At 41.9% G+C, this 11751-nt stretch overlaps 1 protein-coding gene across 1 annotated transcript in view; it reads right to left on the reverse strand.

Annotated features, from left to right (window-relative positions):
- LOC138824644 (uncharacterized) overlaps positions 1 to 11549 on the reverse strand; it is a 73399-nt gene extending 61850 nt beyond the window's left edge. Inside the window, exons 1-2 of the mRNA XM_070018613.1 lie at positions 11344 to 11549; positions 5100 to 5283 (exon numbers count right to left, since the gene is read on the reverse strand). Of these exons, the coding sequence (XP_069874714.1) occupies positions 5100 to 5275 (176 nt within the window). The 5' untranslated portion in view covers positions 5276 to 5283; positions 11344 to 11549. The remainder of the gene's footprint in view (positions 1 to 5099; positions 5284 to 11343) is intronic.
- Positions 11550 to 11751: the final 202 nt, after the last annotated feature.

Here is an 11751-nt window from a genome sequence, read left to right on the forward strand (position 1 = left end):
TCCAGGGAAAGAAAGTCCATCAGATTCTTATCTCCAATTAATCACCAGAAAACTAAAAGTGCTGCTGTGGCTCAAAGTGGTAGAGTGCTAACTTTGAGCAGAAAAAGTTCAGGGACTGCACCCAGGCCCTGAGCTGAGTTCAGGCCCCATGAGCAACTAAAAATAAGAGAGAGAACAGACTGTGACAAAAGCATACCACTTTTGGTTGTTGTTTTTTGTTTTTGTTTTTGTTTTTGCCAGTCCTAGGGCTTGAACTCAGGGACTGAGTGCTATTCCTGGGCCTTGGGCCTCTTTGTGCTCAAGGCTCGCACTCTACCACTTGAGCAATAGCACCACTTGCAGCTTTTTCTGAGTGCTTTATTGGAATTAAGAGTCTCATGGACTTTTCTACCCAGGCTGGCTTCGAACTACGATCCTCAAATCTCAGCCTCCTAAGTAGCTAGCAGTGCCTAGCAGCATACCAGTTTTTTAAAAAAGAAATTTTTGCCAAAGAAGGGTAAAAATATAGCAAAGATGCAATCATTCCTCTAACTCTAAAAGACAAAAACTAATTTATATCATTGTTTAAATACTCACTTAAATATGTGTATCAGTATTCAGTGTTACCTCAAAATGAGAATTTAAGAAAACTTGGTTCTACAACAAATTATTGATTCTATTACAGCACATTAATTATAGCAATTATTACTTCTATGATTACAGCATATTTCACTTAGCAATTGAGCGCCCCTATGTGCAAAGCACTTTCCCTGAGTTATTATAAAGTATATTTAATTACAGCAGCTAAGTATTTCTAGTTTAACAATAGCATTAAGTCTTTTGAGATTAACATGTACTTCATTTTGCCAAATTTGGTTAAATGGACTTAAAAATATCTTTGTAGATTTTAACTGGCACAAAGACTATTATTCATGGCATCCATTTATGGGCTTACTAGGTACCAAACAAATATTTTAACAGAGTTAGACCTCATGACAGACTTCTAAAGAGGGTACCATTATTTAATCTTTATTTTACAAAAGAAGCCACTGAATCAGAAACCAAGTGGTAGTACACAACTGTAATGCCAACACTCTGAGAGAGGCAGGAGGGTCATAAGTTTAAAACCAGCCTGAGCTACACAAGGGTTCCACACTAGCCTACTTCCATACAGTAAGACTCCCCTCTCAAAAAGCCAAAAGCCAAAAGCCAAGAGAGGAAAGCGAGGCTTAGAGATAGATGTTACTCATTCAGGGTTAGAGAAAATAATAAGTGGGGCTGGGAAGGTGGCTCAGTGTTAAGAGTGCTTGCCTAGCTTACATGAAGACCTGGGTTAGATTCCTCAGTACCACATCAACAGAAAAGGCCAGAAGTGGCGCTGTGGCTCAAGTGGTAGAGCACTAGCCTTGAGCTGAAGAGCTGAGGGACAGCGCCCAGGCCGAGTTCAGGCCCCACAACTAACCAAAAAATAAAATAAAATAATAAAATAAAACAATAGTAAGCCAAGCCCAAAGAAACATAGGTCCCATGGTTTCCCTTATTTGCAATACCTAGTTTATGTATGAGTCAAGCAGGAAAGGTCAGATAATGTGATGTTAGGAAAATGAACCCTTAGATATGTATTTAAATGGTTTTTTTTTCATGCATTTGTTTCTAACTCATTTATAAGATTATTTCTTTGGGGCTGGGAAGGTAGCTCAGTGGTAGAGTGCTTGCCTTGCATGCATGAGGCCTTGGGTTCGATTCTTCAGCACCACATAAGCAAAAAGAAAAAAGCCGGAAGTGGTACTGTGGCTCAAGTGGTAGAGTGCTAACCTTGAGCTGAAAAGCTGAGGAAAGGCGCCCAGGCCCAGAGTTCAGGCCCCACAACCGGACCCAAAAAAAAAAAAAAAAAGATTATTTCTTTGTAGCTTTGTATGTCCCTCCCCTACAGTATAACCCTTACTTTCACTATATTCGATGTCGGTATAATTTGTGGAGGAGATGGGGAAAAACAAGTTGTTTAAGGATACAAGTGGACCTGATGCAACAATGAGAAGTACAAATTGTCATGTCAAAAACGAACTTTACAACTTTGGTGCGGTGGGGGGGAGGGGGGGGGGGAGGCTGGGAAGGGATGTGAAGGGTAAACAAAGGAGGAGGCTGCAATGCTTGATAAGAGATGTACTCATTATCTTGCTCATGTAATTGTAACCCCTCTGTACAGTATGTTCACAAAAAAGAAAAAGAAAAAAAAAGAAATGTACTCATTATCTTGCCCATGTAATTGTAACTCCTCTGTACAGTATTTTCACAATAAAAAAATAAAAAGAAAAAAAAAACAATAATAATAATGTGTTGGAATTTAGATTCAAATTCAGAACCTGTCTCCTGAATTCAAGTTCTTTACTGCTACTGGTTATCTCAAACAGTATTTGGAAAAATAATCTTCATCTGATAAGGATTTTTAATTTTTTAAATTTTAAATTAAAATTTTATTTTAAAATTACCTAACTCTACATCCAAACTGAAATCTTAATTCTCAAGAAAACTCTAATCTCTACAATTAATGCAAAATTTTAAGGCAACCGGTATAAATATTGTAAACCTATTATGCTAGGCATCGTAGATACAATGGTGAATTTTTTCTTTTTTTTTTTTGTCAATCGTGGGGCTTGAATTCAGGGCCTAGGCTCTGTCCTGGAGTCCCTCTGTGCTCAAGGCTAGCACTCCACCACCTGAGCCATAGCTCCACTTCCAGCTCTTTTTGTTGCATAATTAGAGATGAGAGTCTCACAGACTTTCTGCCCTGGCTGGCTTCGAAATGGGATCCTCATATCTCAGCCTACTGAGTAGCTAGGATTACAGGCATGAGCCAGCGGTGGCCCTGCTATAATAGTGAATTTAAAAGATGTGGGTCTTGGAGCTGGGAAGGTCAGTGGTAGAGGGCTTGCCTTGCATGCATGAGGCCCTGGGTTTGATTCCTCAGCACCACATAAGCAAAAAGATCCTCAGTTCTCAGCCTTCTGAGTAGCTAGGATTACAGGTGTGAGCCACCAGCACTGGCTTGTACTTTCTATATATAATAAAATAAAATGAAATGTAAGTTGAGCAATGTACTTGAAAAGTCTACATTCACACATTAAGCAACACACTCTTCCTCACAGCAAAATTTGGTTTTGATAAATCATTCAAAAATATGATTGAGATATTTTGTAGCGGTGCTCCCAATTAGAGAATAGAGTAATGGTAGCTGTCTTAGGAGAATAGAGCACAGGCCCAGAAGGAATCTACTCCCCAGAGCCTGGGCCGGCACTCTTCCCTTTCTGTGAAAAACTCAGAGACTTGTAAAAACTCTATCAGCAGCTCAAGACTGATGTTACATGCAGCTGTACACAATCTGTATTTGAACATCTCTTACCCCTCCACTCCAATCACCTTTCCTCCACCTACATGTTATACTTACTCCATTTCCCACCTTTTTTATCTATCCTGCCCTTACCCTCATTTCCCAGCAGCAAGTCATTTTGTGGTTAGAGAAGAGAAAATTCACCCAGTTGAGTCTCTCTGGGTATGCAATGTAAAACCATTACAAAAAGAACCTTTTTCTACCGTAGGTTGAATATTCAGAACTTTCACATAATTCCTGCAACAGAGAGGTCAGGCACAGGTAACACACCCTACAAAGGGGAGTGAATAGTTAGTTCCCTGGAATGTACTGCTATTGCTGACCACACCGTAACTCCAACATTTCTCACCCTGAGGTTCTTTTCTCAGCCTGAGGTTCTTTTCTCAACCCTGAAGATTATTTATAATAGAGGGAAACAAGGGCTCCCATCTTTGTAAAAATGAGTTCCCTCTAATCTACATCATCCAACAGTAAATAAAGCTAGCACTAGCATTGGACATTTAGACATTCCATTATGGCTAATAGTTCCATGTGGTGGAATGAAAGTTAAATTAACACCTACATATTACTTTTATTCACAATGCCTATTTGGAAAAAAAAGCATAAAAATCATAGGAAAGACCACTAAATTTAATTTCTTTTCAAGTGATTTTCCAACAGATATTCTATAATGTAAGCATATCAACACAGATCCCTCTAAGCCCAAATGGCATGCCAACCCAATCATCATAAGAGGGTGAAGAGGTAACAGAAAAATCATTTAAATACCTACTTTGTAGATTTGTCTATTCCCTAGGGAAAGAGAAAACCTGTATCGACTGATTCTCTGCTTATTGAAACCAAAAAGCATTTGATTTTTTTTTTTTGGGGGGGGGGTCCGGTCGTGGGGCCTGAACTCTGGGCCTGGGCGCTGTCCCTCAGCTCTTCAGCTCAAGGCTAGTGCTCTACCACTTGAGCCACAGCACCACTTCCGGCTTTTTTCTTATGTGGTGCTGAGGAATCAAACCCAGGGCCTCAAGCATGCAAGGCAAGTGCTCTACCACTGAGCCACCTTCCCAGCCCCAAAGCATTTGATTTTTAACTGCAGTACTTCTAAATTTATTACTTTACTGGACTAGAAACCTATCAATAATTACTTCAACAGATTCTTTTTCTTTTTTTCCTTTTGTGTCAGTTGTGGGGCTTGAACTCAGGGCCTGGGCACTATCCTGGAGTTTTTCTGCTCAAGGCTAGGTCTCTATCGCTCTTACAGCCACAACACCACTACCGATTTTCTAGTAATTAATTGGAGATAAGAGTCTCACAGACTTTCCTGCCTGAGATGGCTTTGAACCGCAATCTCCAGAAATCAGCCTGAGTAGCTAGCATTACAGTTATGAGCCAATGGCACTCAGCAAGATTCTTATATTTATTTTGTGTTACTAAACAACAACAAACAAAAAAAACTTATGGCTAAATAAGCATGAGTCAAACCATCATACTTTCACACATTTCCTGTATATGCTCCCTAACAAGATATAAAACCACATAAACACACAATAGATACTATTCTGTTATCTGACATGCCACTTGGCTAACTTAAAAAAGTTTTCCACAATTAAAACCATGTAAAAAGAAGACAATCTTTTAAAGGCAAACTGCTCAAACTTCATGACCCACATTCCAGAAAAAATGACTAAATGCAAGAAAAAAAAATCATTAAAGTGATAAATCGACATGGTAACTAAAATACCTTTTAGCACTAGTTGACAATTTAGCAGCTGTTTTGCTGGATATTTTTCCCTCCTTTTTCTTGGGCTGCACTTGCTCTCTTTCTGGTTCTTGCTGAACACTTTCACGTTGATCTCCATCAGAACTTCCTCCACTAGTGCTTGGACTGTCATCAACTCTTTGAGCCTCAGTGGACATTTTAGATCCTAGATTAAAAAGTCAAAAGTCATTTATTCAGATGTGGGAAAGACTACAATAAGGTACTTCCAGAATAGACAGAAATTGAACCTAAAAACAGAGTAAGTAGAATTCCACATAAAATGGAAGTTGGTCATTTACAAAACATACAGCTTTAAGGACTGTGAAAACTTGTATGCAGTATGCATCCAAGCAAAATTTCTATGCAAAATGTTGGCAGCAGCATTATTCACAATAGACAAAAAGTAACAATTCAAATGTTCACTACTTAGTGAACAGATAAAATATGGTATCATCCATGTATAACACAATATTGCTCAGCTATAAAAAGGGATGAAGTACAGTATAGACACATTACAAGGACAAACCTTGAATTTTTATGCAAAATGAAAGATGTCAGTTACAAAGGACCACACACTCTATGAGTCCATTTATAAGAAATGTTTAGAACAGGTCAATCCATAGACACATTGAGGTAAGAATGAAGGAAGGAGAGGGAAGTGACTGCAAATGAGTATAAAGTTCCAGGGGCTTGAACTCAGGGCCAGAGCCCTGTCCCTTAGCTTTTTCCCTCAAGGCTGGTACTCTATCACTTGAGCCACAGTTCTACTTCCAGTTTTTTGTAGTTAATTGGACATAAAAGTCTCAGAGGCTTTCTGCCTGTGTTGGCTTGGCTTCAAATTGCAATTCTCAGATCTCAGTCTGCTGAGTAGCTAGGATTACAAGTGTCAGTCACCTGGGTCTGGTTTTAAAGTTCCCTTTTCAAGTCATAAAAATGTTAAGTTAGACAGTGGTGATGGCACACCACACTGTAAATAACTATCCTAAAAATCAGAGCTACATGTTTTAAAAGGATGAATTGAGGCCTGGAGATGTAATTCAGTGGTAGAGACCATGTGTAAGGACTAGAGTTCCATCCTCAACAACCATTAAAATGGAGGAAGGGGGAAAGGGTGTTAAAATTTTATAATTTTAATTATATGTCAAAGCAGCTGTGATTTAAAAAAAAAAAAAAAAAAAAAGACTGGGAGACTAATCTCTACTAGCTACTGGGCTTAAGCCCTTTGGGCCCAGTGAGAAACTCAGACTAGTAAGTAAGCCAATCTATTAAGTAAGCCAACCTACTAAGTACTGTTAACAGAACAGAGGTCAGCGCAAATAGCTACTAAAACAGAGAAATTGCAGGGGGTGGGCACTGCCACATCCATATCCGATCCATACCTTGCAAGAGCTCAGCTAAAGTTAAAACCTTCTAAATGGATAAATTACTTTAAGCAACCTTTGTGATAATAAAACACAGAGGTCATATGATTCTCAATAAAAACTGGAACATATAATGGTATAGGCACTGACCTACCTATATACTAAGCAGTGATGTTTCATAAGAGCGATGAAAGACATTGAAGAATTATTTTTTTTCAGTGTGAATGAAATAGCCCTCAAGGCTTTGAAATTCCCTGTACTCTTAAGTTCATGCTCCCCAAGCAGCTCTGATTACCAACTATAGTTCCTCACTATCTTGATTCCAAGACAGTTGTTATAGATAGCACAAACACAAAAAAATTCATATGTGAAAAGGGACAGGCCTCTCCTTGCTATTCTATCTTAGTCAATTTCTGAGTTTGATTACTGTGACTTTATTCCTCATGACCTAACCATGACTTAGATGACAAATCTAGGACTGTGCTGATAGAACTGATGGCCAGATCCTAGCCATATAGTACTGTCACCAATAATTACTTTGAGTTCTAGATAGTTTCCTTCCCAGACACCTCTTTAAAAAAACAAAACCACCTTTGTTCAATTAGTGCCATTGCTGACAAGAAAAAAAAATACTTTTAAAGAAGATAAATTGGCTGGGCATTGGTAGCTCACACTTGTAATCATAGCTACTCAGAAGGCTGAGATCTGAGGATCACGGTTCAAAGCCAGCCCAGGCAGGAAAGTCCCTGAGACTCTTATCTCCAATAAACCACTAGAAAACCAGAAGTGGCACTGTGGCTCAAGAGGTGGAGTGCTAACCTTGAGCTGAAGAGCTGAGGGACAGCACCCAGGCCCAGAGTTCAAGCCCCACAACCTGCAAAATAAATAAATAAATAAATTGAACAACTCCTTTTTTTAAAAGGATACTTTTTGGTTACTCTTAATCAAATTTAGACTATAAATAAAATCATCTCTGACATGATCATGAATAAGAACAGGTAAAAAAATTCCCACATAAAACACAGTTGTTATAATATTCAGTCCAAAGAGATAACTAATCGACCCACTTAGCTTTCAATTTTATAAGATAGATCTATGATTGCAAATTTTGTAAGATAAACTAAAAAGCTCTGCAAGAAACACTGCAAGAATCAGAAAAGAATAGAGAAATGAATCACCAGAAGAAAATACGAAATGCCTTTAGACACCACAGATTACCACTCTCAACCGAGAGCTTTCTTCCATCATGCCAAAGAAAAATAAGTCTGCACAAACTGCTCTGAAACACAGTGATAGAAAATTTGACTACTGTCTCTACCTATTCTGTAAATGGAGACCATCAGTCTCCACAGCTATGACATCTTTTATGAGCACTAAAGTCACTTAATAGAATATTGAAATTTATATCAGTATGCTTCATGTCTGGCTTTAAAAGTCCAAATATATTTCTGCGATTACTTCTTCAGTTTTATTTCATTTTAAATTATCGTTATTGGATTTAGTACTAGTTTTTCTCCAGCTTATTTCTTTTGGTTAAATCATCTTTTAAATGTGTTCATAATTGCATGTTAGAAAGAGCCAGATGTATGTGCAAGAGGATAATTCTCAAGGAAAGAAGCTCAGATATAGCAAAATACTGCTAACAATATTTTAAGAATGTGAAATGAGTGAAAAAATCACTGGATTCATCTTAAGCCAGAAGCAATCCATTACATGACAAATACATAGGAACCTAAATAACATTATCTTATACTGAAGCTATAAATAACTATGATTTAATAAACTAAGCCAAATTTCAGTTGTATACCACATTAGTTATAAAGCTACACATTTGTCTCAATATTCTTATTGATGTGTATTTACATAGTAATAATGTCATGATTATGCAACTATTTAGGAAAACTACTAAATAATGTAGTGAGCCATAATCTGAAGCTGAAATTTCCTAAAATACTCTAGAATATTAGAAGGCTGCTGTAAAGATTAATCTGAAAAAACTATTAAAAATTACTATTAAACAGTGGGTATGGCTCAGTGATACACCATTTCCCTAGCATGTGGGAGGGGGTAGGTTCCATCCCTAGCACCAGAGCAAAAAGCATTTAAAAAATATTACAAGTACTTCAAGTATTAAAAAGAAATATCATTTCTACAGTTCGATAGCTTAAAAAATTCTTTCCAGTGGGGCACCAGTGTAATCTTAGCTACTCAGGAGGCTAAGATCTCAGGCAGTCTAGGCAGCAAAGTCCAGGAGACTCTTATATCCAATAAACTACCAAAAACACTCTAAGTAGAGCTGTGGCTCAAATGGTAGAATGCTAGTCTTGAGTAAAAAAGATCAGTAACAGTGCCTAGGCCCTCAGTGCCCAGGACCTGAGTTCAAGCACCACAACTAACCCCCCCCCAAAAAAATCATTTCCACTTCTGATCAAACACATCTTCCTTCAACCAAATCTTAATCTACAAGCAATAAATTCATCTGACACCACTGGTAACCACTATAAAAACTTTTAAAGTATTTGTATCTTTTTCAAATAGCAAGAATATAAGGAATTTCTACTGGATTTAGTTTTTGAATGCCTGATTACAGAAGAAATGTGAGAAAATTGTATTTTCAAGTACAACCAATTTTTTTATGAAAAACATTCCACTTTTAAATGTGGTACCTTGTTTCTTTAAATTACAAATTCTTTAAATTAAAGTAAAACCTCCTACATTAAAATTTTTTATCATTTTCTGAATTAGTATTTTAAAATTGATTCCCAAAAAGCTTGTCTGATCCAATTATGAAATCTAGAAGGAAGACAAACTCCAGGATTATAATTACTCTCCTATGGCAGTGTCAAAGATAAGGTAAATAGATCGATAAAATTTTTAACTCATATTCACTGAAACATTAAGCAGTAGATTTTCATAATATATGTTATATTTTAAAGAGTTTACATATTGTAAACTTACATCTTCAACTCATAAATTGCCTAAGCTTGTATTACTTCTCTGTTGAAACTACAGTCCTTAGAAATTAGCTACATATATGAATGAAAGGCACACCTTCCATACAGACGAAGTGGTCTGGCTACAACACAAAAACAACGATATTCCCTCCATAAGCCCACACTATATAAAAGTAAGCTTTATAATCATGTCTTGCAGCTTAGAAACCACAAAACAACCGTTTATATGCACTTTTACTGAAAGAAAACATTTAATTCTGTCACCTATGTCTTGCAAGTCTTCCTATTCGCGTTTCCAAACTTTTCTAAAATGTAAAATAAAATGATTTATATTATATGCACAACACCTAGTAATACCCAGCAGTTAACTTAAGGATATTTATACAGGAAACCTTTAACGCAACACCTGATTTTGGGGAAAATATACTGCATCCTAGGGGAGACAGAACGAGGTTGTTATATATGAAAACACTCCATCTTCCTCATCTGTGCACACATGAAACCCCAAAACACCAGGAGCATCCAAATTGTTCTGAATAAGGACAAAGACTTAAGATTCCCAGTATCCAGACCCATGATCACATCTTCAGACCTGTACTGTTCAAATAATCAGGGATTAAAAACTCAGAAGCGCTTAAAATCTGGGGGGAAAACTGAGGTGGTGAGAGGGTGAGCCCTTGGATTTCTTTCTGCACTTTAAAAAATATCTGAGGAGACGCTCAAGAACACACAATTTTAAAAAAAAGCGATGGATCTTTAAAAAAAAAAACATTGCAAAGGTGTCTAACAGCTAGAAAGCACAGAATGATGTCTTCCTAAAGGGGCCTTGATTTCCTTTAGGGAAGATGGATGGGGCGTTTCTGGTTAGTGGGGGGGGGCGGTGGTAGTGGGGAGCCCCACAAGAGACCATGCTTTATCTTCATTAAAAGTAATCAAGGGCAAGAGGATGAAAACATGATGAGTGGGAGAAGACGGGGGGGGGGGGGGGAAGCGGGGAAGAAGGGAGAAGGGGAGATGGAGGGGGGGGGAATCTAGTTTCAAATCAGGCCAGTGGGGGCTGCAGAGAAAAAACCAGAGGAAAAAAAATGGGCTCGGGATCCCAACTGTGACCAGCACCCGGCATCCTCACAAAAGACCAAGAAGACAACACACGTCCCCCTCGAGGACTCCGAGAAAGACGCCCCCGCCCCCCGCCCAGGTCTCCTCCCGACGGGGCTCCCGAGGGCCGGCGGGGCGGGACGGGCCGGGCCCGGGCGGGAGGGACCCGGGCGCGGCGGCGGTGCGCGCCGGGGACGGCCGGGCTCGAGCCAGCACTTTCCACCCAGACACGCAGCCGGTACTTTTTCCTTTTTCTTTTTTTTTTTGCAAAGACTTAGTTCCAGGATGCGGCTGGAGGAGGGAAGGGGCCGGGAGGGTGGCGGAGGATGGGGAACCGAGAACCGCCGGGTGTGTGTGGGGGGGGGGGGTAAGAAGGGCCGGGAGGGACGCGGCTGGGGAGGGGGGTGAGGATGGGGAGGAGGGGGAGGGGTGGAAAGGGCGAGAACCGGGGCAGGCGGCTCTCCGGAGGGGGCGCGGGGCAGCGCGGACGAGAAGTAGGGCGCGAGCCGGGCGAGCGGAGCCCCGCGGCGTGGGGGAGGGGGCGGGGGCGGGGGGAGGGGAGCCCGCCCGCCCGCGGAGCGGCGGGGACACCGGCGCGGCCCGAGCCCGTACCTGAGGGAGGGGTGTAGGCGCAGGTCGCGGGCGCCCGCCGAAGCCCGAGGACGCGGGGGAGGGGGCGGGGAGGGCCCCCCCCGGGGACCGGGTGTCCCCCGCAACACCGTCGAGTCACCGGGAGCCGGACCCACGCACCACGCACCCGACCGCCCGGCCACGCCTGTTCCCCCGCCGCGCTCGCGCCCGCCCCGGACTCACCCTCAGCGCCGCCGCCGCCGTCGCCGCCGCCGCCGCCGCCGCCCCCGGCCGTTCCAGCTCCGGCTCCCGAGGCTGCTGCCCGCGGCTGCGGCTCTGGCCGCCCCTCAGTCCTGGAAAGTGAAGCCACCACCGCCGGGAGCCAACGCCGCCCGGCCGTCCGTGCGCGCGCCCGCCAGTACGCGTGCCCGCGTGCCCGCCCGCCCGGGAGAGACCGCGAGAGCGCGAGCCCCACGTCGGCCGTGCGGCGCCGCGCGCTCCCCCCTCCCGCCCCTTCGCCCCTCCTCCGCCGGCGCGCGGCCGCGAGGGGGCGGGGGCGGGCGCGCGCACGAGCGGGCTGCCCCGCGGGGCCTGCGGGGGGTGGGGGAAGGGGGAGGGGAAGCGGTGGGGAGGGAGGGAGGGGGAGGGGAC

This window comes from Dipodomys merriami, unplaced genomic scaffold, assembly GCF_024711535.1.
Source record: "Dipodomys merriami isolate MVZ:Mamm:240054 unplaced genomic scaffold, mDipMer1.0.p SCAF_13, whole genome shotgun sequence".
NCBI classification, from domain to species: domain Eukaryota; kingdom Metazoa; phylum Chordata; class Mammalia; order Rodentia; family Heteromyidae; genus Dipodomys; species Dipodomys merriami.